Source organism: Siphateles boraxobius, unplaced genomic scaffold (assembly GCF_051911475.1).
Source record: "Siphateles boraxobius isolate OS27281-9 unplaced genomic scaffold, OSU_SipBor_1 130, whole genome shotgun sequence".
NCBI lineage: Eukaryota > Metazoa > Chordata > Actinopteri > Cypriniformes > Leuciscidae > Siphateles > Siphateles boraxobius.
Window position 1 is genome coordinate 6,126,841 of NW_027508734.1, and position 18,920 is coordinate 6,145,760.

The 18,920-nt window shown below is 38.5% G+C and overlaps 1 protein-coding gene and 3 non-coding genes across 4 annotated transcripts in view; 2 read left to right on the top strand and 2 right to left on the bottom strand.

Moving 5' to 3' along the window:
• LOC143736802 (uncharacterized) overlaps positions 1-16,000 on the bottom strand; it is a 29,139-nt gene extending 13,139 nt beyond the window's left edge. The window contains exons 1-4 of the mRNA XM_077227507.1: positions 15,877-16,000; positions 14,554-14,672; positions 7,037-7,189; positions 463-2,341 (exon numbers count right to left, since the gene is read on the bottom strand). Coding sequence (XP_077083622.1) covers positions 463-486 — 24 coding nt within the window. The 5' untranslated portion in view covers positions 487-2,341; positions 7,037-7,189; positions 14,554-14,672; positions 15,877-16,000. The remainder of the gene's footprint in view (positions 1-462; positions 2,342-7,036; positions 7,190-14,553; positions 14,673-15,876) is intronic.
• On the top strand, positions 13,301-13,373 carry trnak-cuu (transfer RNA lysine (anticodon CUU)). The gene has a single exon. It is a non-coding gene; the product is annotated as a tRNA-Lys (tRNA).
• On the bottom strand, positions 14,966-15,039 carry trnan-guu (transfer RNA asparagine (anticodon GUU)). The gene has a single exon. It is a non-coding gene; the product is annotated as a tRNA-Asn (tRNA).
• A 1,159-nt stretch (positions 16,001-17,159) lies between the features above and the next one.
• On the top strand, positions 17,160-17,646 carry trnak-cuu (transfer RNA lysine (anticodon CUU)). The gene is made up of 2 exons: positions 17,160-17,196; positions 17,611-17,646. It is a non-coding gene; the product is annotated as a tRNA-Lys (tRNA).
• Positions 17,647-18,920: the final 1,274 nt, after the last annotated feature.

An 18,920-nucleotide genomic window follows, 5' to 3' on the forward strand; every position in this document is an offset into this window, starting at 1 on the left:
CCCTCAGGACCAGTCGCTCCCAAAAATGTCGTTGTTTTTGGTGAACTGTCCCTTTAAATTGGGTCTGACTCCGACAAAAGCTTTCACGCACGTCTTTCACAATTAAAGTCTCTCATCAGAAAAACAGATTTACGTTTGTTGTCTTTTCCTCTGACCCCCTACCCACCAGTTGAGAAACACTGTCACATACTTTATATTATATTACATGATTTTTAATTACTTTTGTCAAATTACACACTTTAAAAAAAATGTAATTAAAACCAGCATTTTTACACGTTACCACCATAGACTGTATAACACACGGTTACCACTTCATTTTGAAAGTACCATATTAATATTTGTAATTGTAGATATTCTGATAATGCTCTCAGCTTCCACTAAATACTCTGTTTTGTTCTACACATTTTACCATAGTTATATCCAATGCAAATAATCTGGTTTGAGGTTCAAGTGTGGTCTTACCATACTAGTGAAATAGCTGGCCATGTCTTCTTAAACAGGATCCGCACTGCTGCATGCTTTATGGGTTAAACTGTATATATATATATAGCAACTCACTTTCACTTTCTTTCAGCCCATGTGCTTCCCCTTAAAAATAGCTATAGGATTCTGCATAACTTCTTTGCATTTGTATTATGCATGCAGATTATACCTTTAAATTAAATGTCTTGAAGGAATAGTTTACCCAATATGATTTCATTTATTTTAGTGCATAAAAAGGATCAGGGCCCGTATTCCTAAAGAATCTAAGAATCCGTTTAGAAAACTCTTAATTTAGCTTAAAAACTTTTACGTAGAGGTCTTGGCTTAAGAGTGATTCGGGACCGATCTGAGAGCAATTCTGAGTAAGGAAAAGATAAAAACTTTTATCTTAGTGAGGAGGCGGGGCTGACCCCGTTGCTATATATGACACAGTCTTTTGAAGACTGTGATTGGTTGGTTGTCCAAGAAGGAAAAAAAGAGTGATTAGCGTCTATTCTAAGCCTTCACTTTGAAATTACATGCGTAATTTTTCCTATTTGACCATTCTCATACACACAAACACACATTATATTTGTGTATATAAATCCTTTTTTTTTTATTTACCATACTGTTAATTTTCTATAAGGTATTTGATTGGATTAGAATGATAAAAAATTTGTACAAATTTAAGTGGTGGTTTTAATGTAACAAACATGGAATAAAAAACAAGAAGGACAAGAAAGCTCAACTGGACAGAGGAACAGTGTTTACTGTGAGCCCAGTTAGTGGATGAACCCAAGGCCATCCTTAAAGGAAATTCAGGCCGGGTGCCACAGCACAGAAGCAGACGTGGGAGCTTATAGCGGTTAATAATAAATTATTTACGGTTCATTCCCCCTGCTTGTGCGGAAGCCTGCTATATTCATAAATGCATTTTTTTGAGCCTGCAATGTGGGAATGTCCAGTGGAAACTAAATGAAATGCGACACAATAAGAGGTTCTGAAAGTGCTGTGATTGTTTGTGATCACTGCTTACAGAAGGTTGTGAAAGACCCAAATCATCACTGCTGCGTTGATGCATTTTCCCAGCTGCCAAATATCTTAATGTACAGTAGTGATTTAATTTCTGCCACTATGCCATTCCTGCGCTGTGTCGGACTCGGAGATGTTATTGTGTCTCTAATAAAATCGGTCACAAACATGATCCCTGCACGATCTAATCTATAGTGTCTTATTAACTCACTGTCATCTATTGTCTGCAACACATTTCTTCTCCCTCTTCGTCTTTCTGCCAATTTCTCCTCTGCTAAAAAAACTCTTAAGCCTCTTAAAAGTCCTCGTCCGTGCTCCTAACAATTTTGACCTTAAGATCTCTTTTAAGGGTTAAGATGCTTTCTGAATTACTTTTTTCTTTACTAGGATTTATTCTTTAATTTTAGGAGTAAACGCCCACATTTCTAAGAATTTTCTTACAATTTTGTAACTAGGAGCTACTTTTTGCATTAAAATTCTTTAGGAATACGGGCCCAGATCTTTTCCATAAAATTAGTTTATAGTGACCACTACATTATTAAAACTCTAAAAATTGTTTGCAAATTGTTTTTACAGTTCATTAAGTGAAATAATTATGTAGAGGTGTATTTATTTAAGTATTCAAGATACTTTTTATATCATCTTCATGTTTTCCATGATATATGAAATATATTGATATATGTTTTCCATTATTTTCATATTTATATGTTGTTGTTTTGTCCCACTGTAGAGTTCCTGAAATAGGAGGATTTGAAACAGTTTAAAAATTAAAAGTTTTATATTTTTATAAATTAATCTATTAAACCTGAAATGTTCAAGTTGCAAGGCCTTTAGTATGTTAACATTTCTATGGACATTCAAATTGTTTTATGACATTTTGTCACCATGATAAAGGCCCAAATTCAATTTGGTATATATCAATAAGGCGATCGGTGATATGCGGAGATGTCAGTGCCACTCACGCAGTATTAAAACTGTGAGAAAAATTTACATATTCAAAACAAAAGACTTTACTTCCTGCTCAGCTACTGTTCGGACGCTCTCGCTTACTGCTCCGCACTTTGCTCTATCGCTTTTAAAGTTTGCACAAAGAAATACAGCGAAAATTGGAAACCAAGAAATGCTATCCCAGTGCACCACAAAGGATGCGGCTACTGTGGAAACAAACCTCACACAGATAGATCTCACTGCCCTGCAAAAGGAAAAGTGTGCAGAATATGTGGTAAAATAAACCATTTTGCAAAAGTCTGTCGATCCAGCTGTGAGAAAACTGTCCATGTAATAAGCGAAGAAAACTCAGACCAAGTTGATGAGTATGATGAGCTGTTTATTGACTCAGTGACACAGGGCATACAGGGTTCAGACACAGAGCAAGCTTTTGTGTATATCAAAGTAGGTCCAAGACAAGCTAGACACTGGATCATCTGCCAACGTCATTTCCCTGTACGAGTATGACAAGCTCAACACTCAGTGCACTCTGCAGCCGACATCTCCCCCCTTGTTTGGCTATGGTGGTGAACGCATGGCGGTAAAAGGCAAATGTGACCTGAAATGCAAGCACAAAGACATTGAGATGACTATGACTTTTTATGTAGTCGACACAAATGCACCCCCTGTCATAGGTCTAAAAGGATGCATTGACTTTGGACTCATCAAATTAGTACTATCAGTTACAGAAACACAGATGGAAGTGCCAATATTGAAGGAGTTTGCAGATGTTTTCAAGGGAATTGGACTATTTCCTGGTGAGTGTACCATACACTTAGATCCGCATGCAACCCCAGTAGTCCACCCACCCAGACGTGTTCCTCTCGCACTACGCAGCCGTCTTAAAGAGGAGCTTGAGAGCATGGAAAGACAGAATGTCATCGTTAAAGTCACAGAGCCTACCGAATGGGTTAACTCTATGGTTGTGGCTGAAAAACCACGCACAGGTCAGCTAAGGGTTTGTCTGGACCCAAGGGACCTTAACAAGGCCATTAAGCTACCTCACTACCCATTACCCACCCTCGAAGACATAACGTCCAGGCTAGCTGGTGCCCGATATTTCAGTGTTCTAGATGCTAGATCAGGCTATTGGGCTATTAAGCTCACTGAGGAATCTTCAAGGATGACCACTTTCAACACACCTTTTGGGCGTTACCGTTTCCGACGTCTTCCCTTTGGACTGATCTCAGTTCCAGCGAAAAATTGATGAAACATATGAAGGTTTGAATGGGGTCATGGCCATTGTTGACGATATCCTCATCTATGGTAAGACCAAAGCTGAACATGATGAACATCTCCAAGGTATGCTGCAGCGCTCCAGAGAGAGAGGAGTCAGGCTCAATCCAGACAAGAGTATCATCTGTGCTACAGAGGTGAGCTATTTTGGACATCTCCTCACTGCTGAGGGAGTAAACCCCGACCCTGCCAAAGTTGCTGCTGTGAGAGACATGGAGCCACCTAAAGACAAAGGAGAACTTGAGACAGTGCTAGGTATGATCAATTACCTCTCCAAATTTGCACCTGGCCTTTCTGAAATCAACGCACAGCTGCGACAGCTCCTAAACGAGTCAAGTGAATTTGTTTGGGATGCCCAGCATGACAAAGCTTTCGAGAAGATAAAAGAGCTCCTCACATGTGCACCAGGCCCAGTTTTGGCCTATTTTGATCCTCTAAAGGAGATCAGGTTACAAGTCGATGCTTCAAAGTATGGGCTCAGGGCAGTTCTGCTGCAGGATGGAAGACCTGTCGCGTACACATCAAAGTCACTCTCTGAATGCGAAATCAATTACGCTCAAATTGAGAAAGAGCTTTTTGCCATACTATTCGGCTGTAAGCGCTTCCATCAATACATTTATGGCCGTCAAATCATTGTTGAGAGTGACCACAAACCCCTTGAGTCAATAATGCGGAAACCCCTGGCATCAGTTCCCCCAAGGCTACAGAGGATGATCCTTCCGCTCCAAAAGTACAACTTCACCATTGTGCATCAACCTGGCAAGGATATCCCTGTCGCAGACACATTGTCCAGAAAGTCGCTGTCTGACCAGGATACAAGCCTAAGTGAGGGTATGGATATTCAAGTGCACACAGTGTACAGCAGTCTTCCTGTCAGTGACTCAAAATTGGAGGAAATCAGAACTCAAACTGATTCATAGATTTCATGTGACGTCACACAGTGGAGCGGCCGCCATTTGTAGGACCGAATTGCAACATGCCGTTGATCTGCTGTGCTGTAAACTGTGATAACAGCAAATCACAAACAAATGTTGAGAAATTAACGTTGACCTGGAAATTTAAATAAAAGTAAAATTAGCAAATTACAGGTCAGCTAGCTAAATTAAAACATGTAGTTTACAATTGGAACACGTATAACCTTATTCTAGACACTATCTACATTTACATTATAACCTTAGTTATACGTTTGGCTGAATTATGTTGTTGTTCTGCTTCAGTATGCTAAACTACTGCTCACTGTTTCTGCCTTAATACATTGTTTAAATTAATAGATTATTAGCTAACTGCATGATTTGTATACATTTCTGAAATGCATAACTCGGACACTCTAAATTGTAATGTAGACACATGCATTTTCTGTAAAGCTGCTTTGAAATATTGTGAAAAGCGCTATACATAACATACAAATAAATGAGAATTGAAAATAAAGGTGTCCAAACGTCACTGAGTGATAATACAAGAGATGTGCTTTACCGACATGATTAGCAATTCAGTTCAGCGATGCTTTTATGTTCAGCGATTACTGGTGTAACGTTAATATCGCTTGATTAACAGAGTGCTAATTACCCTTCCTGTTATCAAGAACATTTTCTTCATTAGGTGCATTTAATACAATGCTAAATCATAAATCAGATGTACCGTACAATAACATTACGATGTCCAGCAATTGATTTAAGTAGTACATTGGGTTTATTTGTCGTTTAATGACATTCGCCTATTTCACATATGTACCTTAATGGTCCAGTGGCAGAACTTTTGCCAAGCATGTCAGAGGTTCTGGGTTCTAACCCCCACTCGAATAGTTTTTTATTAAAACCCCCTTATTAAAATCAATTATGTTTATCAGTGGTTGTATATCAGTCAGTGATACACATTTGTGTGCATTTTATTTTGTGATTTCACCGGAACGAATAGAGTCTCGGAAATGGATTAAAGCGCGCGTCCGTGTGAAGACTGTGCGGTGTGTGTGAGTCCCGAGAGAACACTGTATCTGCACCACTGATCAGAGTCAACGAGCACTTTGATCACTTAATTTCAAAAACAACACAGTTTGTGTGCTAGATCACCTCTTATTTAACAAACGAACGAAATGAATGCTCTGCAAGTTAACTGGAGATGTTTTATTTATTTGTATTGGTACATCCGTGCCGCGAGATGTTTCAAAAGTGATGGGGACATGTCCCACCCGTAAATTACGCTCCTGCCTTGAGCCCTTCGCCGGTGTATGGAGAGGGATTGTGGACGAGGTAGATGTAAATGTCAGCAAACGTAAAATCTGGCAAGTTTTTACTACACTTTAGTGGAGTCAGCAGTTCGTTTAACAGTAAATAGGGATCTATACCTAAATTATCTATTTTATTTAAATACCCTTGCTTTTCATCTGTGCTATTTAAATGTGCGACATCTTTCCTATCACCAGGGAGAGGTTACGCAATTTAACGCAAAGGTCCTAAAGATGGCGGCCACAACAAAAAAGTCACGTGACTGAAACCCATGAATAAGGACCCACAGTTCCAGACACTGAAAGGAGTGATACAAAGAGGATGGCCTGATGAAAAGAGAAAGTGTCCTGTGATACCCCTTTTCCACCAAAGCGTTTTGAGAGCCGGTTCGGAGCCGGTGCCTGCGCGCGAACCAGTTCTTTGTGTTTCGACAGCCAAAGAACCGGTTCTCGGCCAGGAAAACTGGTTCCAAAGCGGCACCAACTCTTTGCTGGACTAGAACCAGAGAACCGTTCTTTTACCACGTCATGCTTACGTCGGGGGCTGGGGGCGGGTTTAGATGTGTCCTAAACATCTTTTCTGACCGCAAAGCCAGGAGAAACATTTGCAGAAACACGATGTAGTCCGCCATTGTAATTGTTATGCTTGAAGTTGGCGCAAGCGTTTCTAGCTTTTTTAAAAAAAAATTTATTGAAAACATTATGTAAGCAACTAGAAAACAGTCACAAAATAGAACAAATAAACGGAGAGAAAAAAAGACAAGACAGTGTACATAACTAATCAGAAAAGATTACATATCAAAGGAAAAGATTAAAAGACTTACATATTTCAATTGTTTTTAAAGCCTTCTTGGTTCACGAGTTAGAGATAATCCCAAAGTAATGTTGTACTTGCAAGCGTTTCTAGCTGAGACGTAAAGCAACGTACACAGTGACGTTACGACGTCGTTCGCTGGGCGCTCTAGAAGTGGAAAAACAAACAGGTTCTGAGGAGGTTCGCAAGTTGAACCAACTCCGAACCAACTTTGAACCAGCACCAGTTCCGAACCCGTTCTTTTTTGGTGGAAAAGGGGTATGAGTGTGTCAGAATTCTGGAACCACCGGGATGAGCTTTCATACCTGGAATAATCTTCAAAGGTGAAAAAATTGTCGTTCCCACAAGTCTTCGTTCAGACATGCTGTCACGTGTACATGCCAGTCACTTAGGCATCGAGAAAACCAAGCAGAGAGCCCGTGACATCATGTTCTGGCCTGGGATGGGGAAAGAAATAGAGAACATAGTTAGGAAATGCTCAATCTGCCTCACTTTTCGCCCCTCCAACACCAAAGAACCTATGATCAGTCACAAAATTCCAGATAGGCCATGGCAAGTAGTGGCTACGGATTTGTTCACCTGGAGCAATGAGGATTATCTTGTGACAGTAGACTACTACAGCAGATATTTTGAGCTGGACAAGCTCAGCAGCACAACCTCAACTGCTGTGATAGACAAACTAAAAGCTGCTTTTGCACGACATGGCATTCCAGAGGCTGTCATCTCAGACAACGGCCCCCAGTACAGCTCGGGTGAGTTTGCAATGTTTGCAAGAACATGGGAATTTAAGCATACCACCACAAGTCCATACTATCCGCAAAGTAATGGACTAGCAGAGAAGTCTGTGCAAACTGCAAAGATGTTGCTGGAGAAGGCCAAGGCTGACAAAAGTGATCCACACCTCAGTCTCCTGGAGTATCGCAACAGCCCTGTTGATGGTTTCAAGTCTCCAGCTCAGCTGTTGATGAGTCGCCGTCTGCGGTCAACCCTACCAAACACCAATCAGCAGCTCTTGCCAAAAATTGTCAGCAGGAAGGATGTCAGAGCAAAAAGGTTGCATAAACAACAGAATCAAAAAAGCTAGTATGACAGATCGGCTAGACCCTTATCTCAGCTCAAGGAAGGACAGGCAGTTAGAGTACGGGGGCAAGGATACTGGAAACCAGCCGTTATTGTCAGAACAGCCGACACTGAGAGATCATACCACGTGCGTACTCCTGATGGACGGGAATATCGTCGAAACAGACGCCACCTCCTGGACACGAAGGAACCCCAGGACTGTTCGGACATATCCTCAGGGCATGATGGTGCGGAGCTGTGTGAAACACCCATTAACAGTGCACCACACAATGGTATTATACACACACCTGACCATACTGGTGATCTGCCCATTCCTTACAGAACCAGATATGGACGCCAGATAAAGCCCAGATTCATTCTGGATCTGTAATTGTAAAAGGGTGTAGGCGGATCGCTGCCCTTAAGAAAAAAAAAATGTGTTCAAAATGTTCAAACAGTTGAGTTTTCTATATGTGACAATACATTAATATGTGAACACATAGAGTATGCTAATTCTTCAGTAGAATAATCTATTGGTGCTTTAGTTCGTGCATGTGACTTTTTGAAAGCTGAATGTTCTTTTTAGTTAATGTGATATGCAATACTTTTCCTTATATCGTTTTATTTCAAAAGAAGGGGGATGTAGTATTCTTACATTCTGCTAAGAACCAATGATATGCATAGACAGAGTATCCTGTGTTCTTATTGGCCATGTCACATGTCAGTAAAATGATGCAATATAGCTTTGAACAGTCCAGTATGCATCTTGCGATTAAAGAGTTAGCACTCATGTGTGCATGTATGATCTGAGTTAATAAATCCTCATGATAAAATGACTTCGGCGTGCACCTAGAGTTTCCTTGAATACCTCATCATATTAAAAGCAAAAGCATTACAGTTTCAACTGCGCGATTCATTCAGGAAAAAACACACATTTAAATTCTGACACAACCAGATCTACAACATACTGTACCTAGAAGTGTCTGTTACTTGGAAATGAAACATCATTCCACTAAACATATTTTTCTATATATCAGTGAAGAGTTGAAGGTTTCTGAGAAGAGCAGAATCACAACTGAACTGCTGGAAACCAACTAAAGAAACACAACAACGCTAAATGATTTAGTGTGTACAATGAGACATAAAGTTACAATCCATACACACATTTAATCCAGCAAACCCTCAGTCCTCTATCATCCTCACAGTGATCGAGGGCATTTCTGTTCACAGCAGAGGACTCGAGATTATTCAACCAGTTTCTCAAAGTTACCAGGTTGACAGTGAATTATTATGTAGAGGTGTATTTATTTAAGTATTCAAGATACTTTTTATATCACCTTCATGTGTTCCATGATATATGGATATATGTTTTCCACGATCTTCATATTTAGAGGATGTTGTTGTTTTAACACACTGTAGACTGCCTGAAATAGGAGGTTTAAATATTACAAGTTTTATATTTTTATAATTTAATCTATTAAACCTGAAGTTTTCAAACTGGAAGGCCTTGAGTATGTTAACATTTCTATGGACATTAAAAATGTTTATACTAACATTTTGTCACCATGATAAAGGCCCAAATTCAATTTGGTATATCAATAAGGCGATTGGTGATATACGGAGACGTCAGTGCCACTCACGCAGTATTAAAACAACACTATATTGAAAGAGAAAGAAAAATGTACATCTTCAAAACAGTATTTGCTTGACCTGTTTGCAATTCACCTCACTTTTATGACATCTCAGGTTTTACTGTCACTTCATTTTGAATTTGTTTGTCAAGTTCATTACAGCACAATAGTCTATTGTCAAGTGAGAACCTGGTTCCTTTTCTTTTGCCTGCTACCTATAAGAGCTTCTGAACTATTTTGCAAACTGCTGTCTAGTTGAGGTGCTCCAGGGCCTGTTTCAATAAGGAGGTTCAACCAACTCTGAGTTAAAACTTAGTTAAAAGTTGATTTACCCTGAGATGGGAAACTCTGAGTTTTCGGTTTCAGAACAGCTGAATTGAGCTAGTTCAATCAACTGAGTAGGTTGACTCTGGATTAAGCACGTGCCCCACGACTATGAAAAGCCATAATCAATGGAGCTCCGAAATTACGATTCACCATGGCAACAGCACCCGACAAAAAGACGCCCACTTGTTCCGATTCAATACACAAGTATAATTCTTATTCACTGTTATATTATCAGGTGAAAACTGACAGAAAGGTAAGTTATTAAACTAATAGGCTACTCATTTTCATGGTATCCCACAGGCAAAAAACAAAAACAAAAGTGGCAGCAACTAAAAATGAACAATAATTACATACCTCAATCAGTTAAATCTTTAAGCATAAGGGGTTAATGGCTGTAGGCTACATGACTTTACAAACATTTGACATATTAAATAAATATAATTCAGTGTCTATTTCAATGTGCAGCAGCTGTTTCCCCATAGTATAATGCTCTTTTCACATAATTAAATGTTCACTAAGCCAACCTGTTACATTGTTTTAATTAGGCTAATGAAATTAACATCAGAGGCTGGACCTGCACCATCACTCATACATGAAGAGGAGATACACAATACTGGCATCATCACCTCGCTGCCTGCATACAGCAAAGTCAGTCATATGTGAGGCTAATGCACAATCAAATCTAATAATCAAATTAATGGACAGATCTATCTTATGACTTATACAACAAACAAATGTTTTGTGCGGGACACAGTAAGAGAGGGAGGCGGCGCGTTGTCAGCGAACCGACCCTCTGGGGTTCTTCATTTCAGGGTCACACTCAGGGTCTTCGGGACCAAATGGTCCGGAAGGGTTTGATTCATATTTATTAAAAGAAAATCATATTTTCTTTTTTTTACTTGTTTTTTATAATATTTTTTCTTTTTTTTTTTGGTGTTTTGAGATAATTTAAGATTTATAATTAATATTTATGCAATAAATATGACCCATTTTCCCCCCATTGAATATAATAGAAAATTAAAAAATTAAAAAATATATATATATATATATTTTTTTAAAGCTGTATTTCATTTTAGAGTGAAGCCTAGACTTCATAAAAGCAATTTTTGAAATTAGATGGATGCCATCTGGTGGACAAACTGAGCATTTTAAAAATGCAAAACCCATATGTAATCTGAATTTATTCGTTTGTTTATGTATAAAAGTGTGTTTGTGTGTGTGTGTGTGTGTGTGTGTGTGTGTGTGTGTGTGTGTGTGTGTGTGTGTGTGTGTGTGTGTGTGTGGATGTGTCTGTTTTGCACTCCTGATGTTTTATAGATACACCCCTTCACTGTTGTGTGCTTTTTTTCTGGATCGTGGCTGATTTGTAGATTGTACGCACAAAAAAACTCTGTATTGTCACATTATTGCCAATTTCCCATTCATTTCCTATGGCGGGACCATTTGGACCCGAAGGCCCTGAGTGTGACCATTTTTTTTACAACCACTTAGACTATTCAAATCCTGTCCCTAATTTTTTGGGGTGTTCATATACCAAGTACCAACAAAGTCACCAAATTTCGGACCATTCCGATGAAGCTATGATTTTACACATTATTTTATTTAAATTCTTCGGGACCATTTGGTCCGAAGAACCCTTAAAATGCGCAAACGCGCACAGACAGCCACACACACACTATTGGTCTGTGACGGCGCGCCAGGATTTGAATAGGCTACAGGGGCGGCGCTAGGGGTGGGCTAAGGGGGCTGGAGCCCCGAATGTTTTCAGTAAAGCCCCGAATGTTTTTATTACCATGCATTGTACGCACCATCACTGAGTTTTCATGCGCATTAAAATATTTTTTATAAGAATTTAATTATTTAAATGTATATCTCTCGACTCTCACATCTACAGTGTCCGTCAATATACACGTTGTCATTCACAACCGACAAGAACCGCCCACTCAGGCTAGTGCTTCTGACTGACATGTAAACTGGCCAACCATCGATGAGAAGTTCAGCGTCTGTACGATCATCCAGCCAATGAAATTAGATATTTTGGAGCCAGGCGGTTTGTTGATGTGTAAGTTAGTAAAATGGGCATATCGAAATTCTTCAAAAAAAGGAAACAAAAACGATTTTCAGGAGCAATCATTGTTTAAAACAATGATTTTTAGGAGCAAACAATGGCAAAAGGAGTATATTATATGTGTATTCCTGAAAATGTTTGTTACAAAAATGTATATTTGGAATAAACTAAATGCAATTAATAGTGTGGTGAATTAATAAAGCTCTTGGAATTAATAAATGTAATGTCAACATTTCCTTCGGTGAGGCACTGCCTACCCTGACCGCACGTCCCTGCTCAGACTATCCTTCCAATCCATACAGTAATACGTTTCACAGGGCTGCCAACTCTCACGCATTGGCCGTGAGACACACGCATTTGATTGGTTTCACACGCTCACACGCCACACTCCCGATTTCTCACGCTGAAGTGTCAACCCGGTCGGTCAAATGCCTGAAAGATGAGTTTATCTATAGATCTACCTGTTGAGCCACTCGTGATCGACTAATTATACCGCAAAATAGTTAAAATCTCCCGTAATCTAGAGCGAGCGCGCACGCGAGACAGAGATTGTGCTTCAAACCGGGTAGCGCGCACGCAACCTTGCGTGTGCAGAGACGCCCCCCGTTGGACAATGCCATCTCCATTCCTCCATCCCCCCCCCCCCCCCCCCCCCCGTTGGAGAAGTCTCACGCCAAGCTAAACTCAAAAGTTGGCAGCTCTGGTTTCATTATCAGAAGGTGCGATGATATGAATATGCATGTCATCAATGCATCCAACATTGGAAATCCTAAAGGAAAATCTAATTATTAGGTTACTTTCAGAGGTCACAGCAAGTTGTTATCAAATGAACGTCATTTATCAGATTAGCCTCATTTAAACCGATTTCTCCACCACTGTCCTGCAATCCTGTGAAACTCCTCTTTGATGGATCTCATGCGTTTGTGTGCAGGAAACAACACAAAAACACCCAGAAAGAGCGTGAGAGCGAGGCACACTTTCCTTCCCGCTCTGATACAGCAGCTTTACTAATGTGCTCTCTCCGATGATCTATAGAAAAATGTGCAATGAATGAAGGTAACTTGGTTTCCAGTCAAAATATCGAAAAATTCTTTAATCAAGATGCATTTACTACATAAGAAAAACTCTGGGTTTACCGAAGAAAACCTCCTCCCGACCAGGTTAGGTTCATAGAGTAAGTTACCATGGTAACTGACTCGGAGTATAAGTGACCTCTCTTTCAGAAACGGGTTTGACTAACTCTGCATTCTCGGGTTTGCCCCCCCTCCCATTCTGAAACAGAAAACCCAGAGTTTCCCTCATTTTCACTTAACCTCCTTTTTGAAACAGGCCCCATGAGGTCTTTAAAAGTGTTGCGGTTAGCCCGGCTAGCTCAGACGGTAGAGCACGAAACTCTTCCTTGTATTGTTGATCATCCATCATCCAGGAAGGAGTTTTTTTGAGTTACCCCAGACTGTTCTTAAGCCCGGCTAGCTCAGTCGGTAGAGCATGAGACTCTTAATCTCAGGGTCGTGGGTTCGAGCCCCACGTTGGGCGCATAGCTTTAACTTCTTAGTGCATTAAACATTTGTTATGTAAACATTTAGAGAAAAACACACCAATCGCCCCCTAGAGGCACATTGTTCTCAATAATAATTACCGTAAATGATATGATGCACAATGTGCAGGCAAATTCACATGCTCGAAACTTAATTTCATGTGCACAAAAAAAGCACAAAAAGCAATTCACGTGTGTAAAATAAAATTATATATTCATAAAAGATTTCACAAATGCAAAACAATTCACAGATGTACAACTGTCCACCACGTTTTGAATCATTCCCTCGCGTTTTGCAACAAATCCTTCCCTCGCGAGTCAAAATGACCCGAAGCCCTAAAATTATACTTAATTTTTTTTGTCCAGAAAGCTTATTATATTTAATTTTGATAATATTTTTTTTACTTTTTGAAATGCAATTTTTTGTTATTTCTTATTTTATTTACCTTTAAATTACTATATTTAATCAATGAATAATTAATAAATAGTAATTTAAGCACATTCCTCACATTATTTCAACTTAAATTCAAAATAACTTACAATTTCATGCCTAAACCTTTTAATTCACCTCAAAATATCCTACATCGGGTGTCTTTGCCGACCTCTTGTGGGAAAAAAATAATATAACATGATATTTCATGACTCTTGCCACTAGATGACCTTATATCATTATTTGGAGCAAATGACCCGTTCACCTGCAACCTCAAGTCAGTTTCTCTTCAGGATGCGTTCAGATACATGTAGACATTATAAAATCATTTTTTGGTAAAGGTTTGGCATTTTTAATTAGAATTTTTAGCAATTCTATGTGTACTGAAGCATTCCTCGCATCACATTCATTCCTATGGGTGTCAATTTGACCGGAAAGGGAAGCATTTGTTACTTTTTTAAAATTTCAACCACAGAACTCTTCAAATCCATTAAATTTTTTTAAATAATTTTCAAAATGACCCGAGGGAAGGATGCGGGTTAAAATGTATTATTTTAAATTGTATTATTGAACCACAAAACAGCTGAATTGTTTTTTGTGCATGTGAATTAGGTTTCAAATTTGGCTACGACACATTTATTATGTAGATTAATCTCGCTCCATATACCAGTTGTGTGTTGTTGCTTGAGCATCTGTATAAAACGAAAGCAAATAAAAAGAGTAAAAAATGACATCACAGTAGAGGTTACCTGCGTCTCTGTGGCTTTGGCGGTTCCTGTCCTGGATCAGGATTGGCTGTTTCCGCCACTATCTCCTCATCCAATCGCTGAGGTCGCTCTCCATTGTGAGATTGGAAGGGAGCCAATCGCTGAGTAATGTGGAAATCAGTTGTGATTTTTAATGATGAAACATAATTCACAGCATAAAATAACAACCTTTAATTTCAGGCAAAAGTGGGATTCAAACCGGGAAGCTTTTGATCAACTTTACTCACATCCAAGCACCTTTTTTGAAAAGCTGAAAGCACTTTTTAAAAAAAAAAAAAAAAAAAAAGGAGGGCATCAATAATTTATTTAACAAAAGCACAGATTCAATCACAGCTACACCTGGTCAGGTTATGCTATTGAATCCCTATCAGTCCTTATGAATCAAAAGCTGTTTCGTCCCTGGGTGGGCTCGAACCACCAACCTTTCGGTTAACAGCCGAACGCGCTAACCGATTGCGCCACAGAGACAGGGTTGTATCCACACTTAACATCCAAGGAGTTCATGTGAATGTAAGTTACTATGGTCAATACATTTGTTACAGTATTTATTAATCTTGTGTTAACATTAGTTAATAAAAATCCAGCTGTTCATTGTTTGCTCATGTTAGTTCACAGTGCATTAACTAATGTTGACAAATACAACTTTTGATTTTAATATTGTATTAGTAAATGTTCAAATTAACATTAACTAAGATTAATAAATGCTGTAGAAGTGCGGTTCATTGTTAGTTCATGTTAACTAACGAAACCTTATTGTAAAGTGTTAATTATTACATTTATTTAGCATATTTTCATGTTCTACCATTTATGATTGCTGTATATAATGATGGCCACTAGATGGCAGTGCAGATTAATACATAGACATTGGAACCAATGATGGGCAAATTCCTAGTTTGGGGTAACACACATGACATTTGGATTAAGCTTTTTGTTAAATCTTTTCTTTAATCAAAATTTCCTCTATAATTTTAGCTAATACAATGAAGGAGATTGGTTCAAACAACAGAAACTCAAAATATTATTTTATCTAAACCACATGTATTATCTAAGTTGATTTGACAAAAGAAAAAATGTTGTGATAATATCATGAAAATATTTTTTACAGTGCACTGTAAAATTATCTGATCAATAAGTATACAACATATGTTTTTACATTGCTTTAACTCATCAAAATAAGTTTTTTTTTTTACAAGTTATACAAGAATCAACTCTTTTTAAAGTCAGTTTAATGTAATTTAAACTGAAATTGATTAAAACAAGTTGATTGTACTAAGAATTTAAGGCAGCAACGTTTTTTTTACACACCTCCTGAAAGAGGTCACACCATTTCTCCTGACGGGGAAGAGCTTCGGAAGCCGGATTCTCTGAGGATGCAAACCGCTGCATTCGGGACACTCGTTGCCTTGCCTGGCTTTGATTGGGACATTTTCTGAAAGCAAACACAATTAACATTTTCCTCTTCTACTTTCAGCATCCAACACCTGCAACTTCTGTGTTAAAATTATTTTATTGTTAGTAGTATGTTCGTTTTATCATTACATGGAGATATACAACAACAACATTTGTTGATTTTGTTCAAAACCGAATGAAATTAAACTGAGGTTACTTGGAAACGGGTTTAAACACATTAGGCTTAACAACAATACACTGCAGAAGATTTGTTGCTCTAATTTTGGATCTCAACCTTTTTGACTTCAAGGCCCCTCCCACTATCCACTTCACAACAATATTTGTTGAGGACAATTTCTAGTCAATAAAATATTTTATAGCTTGGCATAACTAAGGATCTATATTTGTTATTAAAAAAATAACCAAATACTATGAGATATCTTGATTTTAAGTTGCTTTAGCTTATTATAATGCTTGTTTTGTCTTATTTTAAACAATTCGAAGTCATCTTGAGGACCCATTGAAAGTTTGCAGAGAACCATTGTTTTAACTTTCATACTCATACGTTACTCATATTTCATTATTTCCGAGAAGGGTGGGTCAAAACCATAGACTCTAAAGAAATGGGAGGCAAAAACCTGAAACTCCCGTGTGTCCTGGTTTGAGAGTTAAAAAAATCTAACGTTAGTCATCATGTAAGCTGGACAACTATGTCAAACTAACCCTGCATATAATCACGTTAGTTCTTCATTCCATCGACCCATCGCTACATTAACCTTACAGTAAAGTTAGTATCCGCAGTAATCTAACATGACTCATTTCAAAATCTGTACATGCTTTGCTGTTAACTTAGATAAGAAAAGTAACTTGTATCTAGCTGAGGAATCGTAAATGGCTTTATATGCACTGCAGCAACAAACAACTCGAGATTCAAAGATGACAAGAAATTACATGAATCCAGAATCTGAAGATTTGCCGAGAAGCAGACGCCGTGCGATTGAGTTGCAAATGTAATATTAATGCTATGCACGGAATTATGTAACACGATGAACTCACTGGATCTGTTTTTTCTGAATGTTTTATGTTATGTAAACTAAAGTCACGCAGTTCTGAGCCGTTAGACCTCTTCTTCGGCGTTGACAGAAGCCATGGATCTGTATAAACGATGAAAGTAGATCTGCTCGCTCCTCGGATAACGTGCCCGGCTAGCTCAGTCGGTAGAGCATGAGACTCTTAAAGTCCCCATGAATTCAAAATTGACCATACTTACTTTGTTTGCCTAAATTGATCGTTTTGTGGTGAACAATTCATCCATGCAAGTCAATCCACACAAAACAATTTTTTGGCTTCGTAATCTTTAATCAAAATCTGAAATTTCCCCTCCCCTCTGCATTGGAGGACCTTCCCTGATGACGTAGGTTTGACGGTTTGGGTGTCTGCTTAACATCCGTAACGACGCCCCTCCAACTGACAGTACACAGGCTGCCTGTGTGTTTGAATGAAACACCTACTTTTCTAGATCCAATCAGGTGCTAGTTGGAAAAAAAGCCACGCACACTATTTTGCCTCATTTAGTATTCCGTTTCTCTCGGAAATACGTCACAACACTGGAGAAAAGTCGTTTGCAACTTCCGGTTCACGGGGACTTTAATCTCAGGGTCGTGGGTTCGAGCCCCACGTTGGGCGATAAATTTTTATTTTGAAAATATTAAATATTTATTGTAAATTGCGTCACATAAATGTACACTTTATGTAACATCTAGCGGTTAAAAACACAACTGCATGCATTTTGCGGAAGAACATTGTTTAGGATGCGCTTCGGCTCGGCGTCACTGTGCGGATGAATACTTCTTTCTCATAAATTATAACAAAAAAAAAGAGCGAGATTATTCTACTGCTTATTAAATATTTACTATAGGTTTAAGAGATATAACTAGTTTAATAGAAGATTATGCGATGACTCTGTTAGAGAGCTAGCTAACAAAATACCTTACTCACCAGCGTTTATGTTTGCGGTTTGCGCGATCATTTTACACCACACTGTTTTGTGAAGGAGAGTCAATAGAAAGCATGCTTTGATAAAAAGCTGTTAGCGGTTACTGTTAGTTGGTTTTAGTGTTGCCTAACTCGCTGTGTATGTTGATGATAAAGGGAACGTTTGGTGAGGTAGGCTACAAAAGTTATTCATTCAAGTGTTCTTATTACCATGGTTACTTAACCGAGTTATAAGACTTTAATGCGCACTTTTTTTTTATTCAACACCTACGGTGATTTTCTGGAGTAAAACGGACGCTTCATATTGTGTGTGAAATAGACTACAATAAACTTCATAAAACTTATCAGTACATTTTTGGCCATCAGGCCCTACAGGTCCGCTACATCAGTCTTTATAGGCTACTAGTGAATAAAAGCAAGCAAGATGACAAATAAGTTATAAGCGTAATTAAACAAAACAATACCTGTTCTATCTCTATTACAGCATATTCTCTGGATCGGCATTAATAGTCCGACCTGAACACCGCTCTAACAGTTTCTGTTTTGATATTTCAATACTTGTCCGTGAGATGAGATCGTCATCGCCTTGACTCCTGAGCACGGGGGAGGGGTGGCAATTGCAGCTCATTTGCATTTAAAGGGATACACACAAAATGGCGCGTTTTTGGTAACCCCTAAAACGTAGAAATTTTAACATGCAGGTAAAAAAGGATCTGTTGGGTATTTTGAGCGAAAACTTCACATACTATCTTGTAAAAAGTGGCTTAATATGTGGCCTTTAAGTATTAGACAACTGTTTTATGATAGAAATGTTAAGCGACCGCCAGGAATAGAATATCTAGTGATGCAAACTACCAAACTCTTTTTAATGAAATTTCGCCATTTTGAATTGATAATATGCGATTAAGATTAATGTAATTCATAACTGAATGTGACAAGACAAGAAACTCAACATAGACATAAGA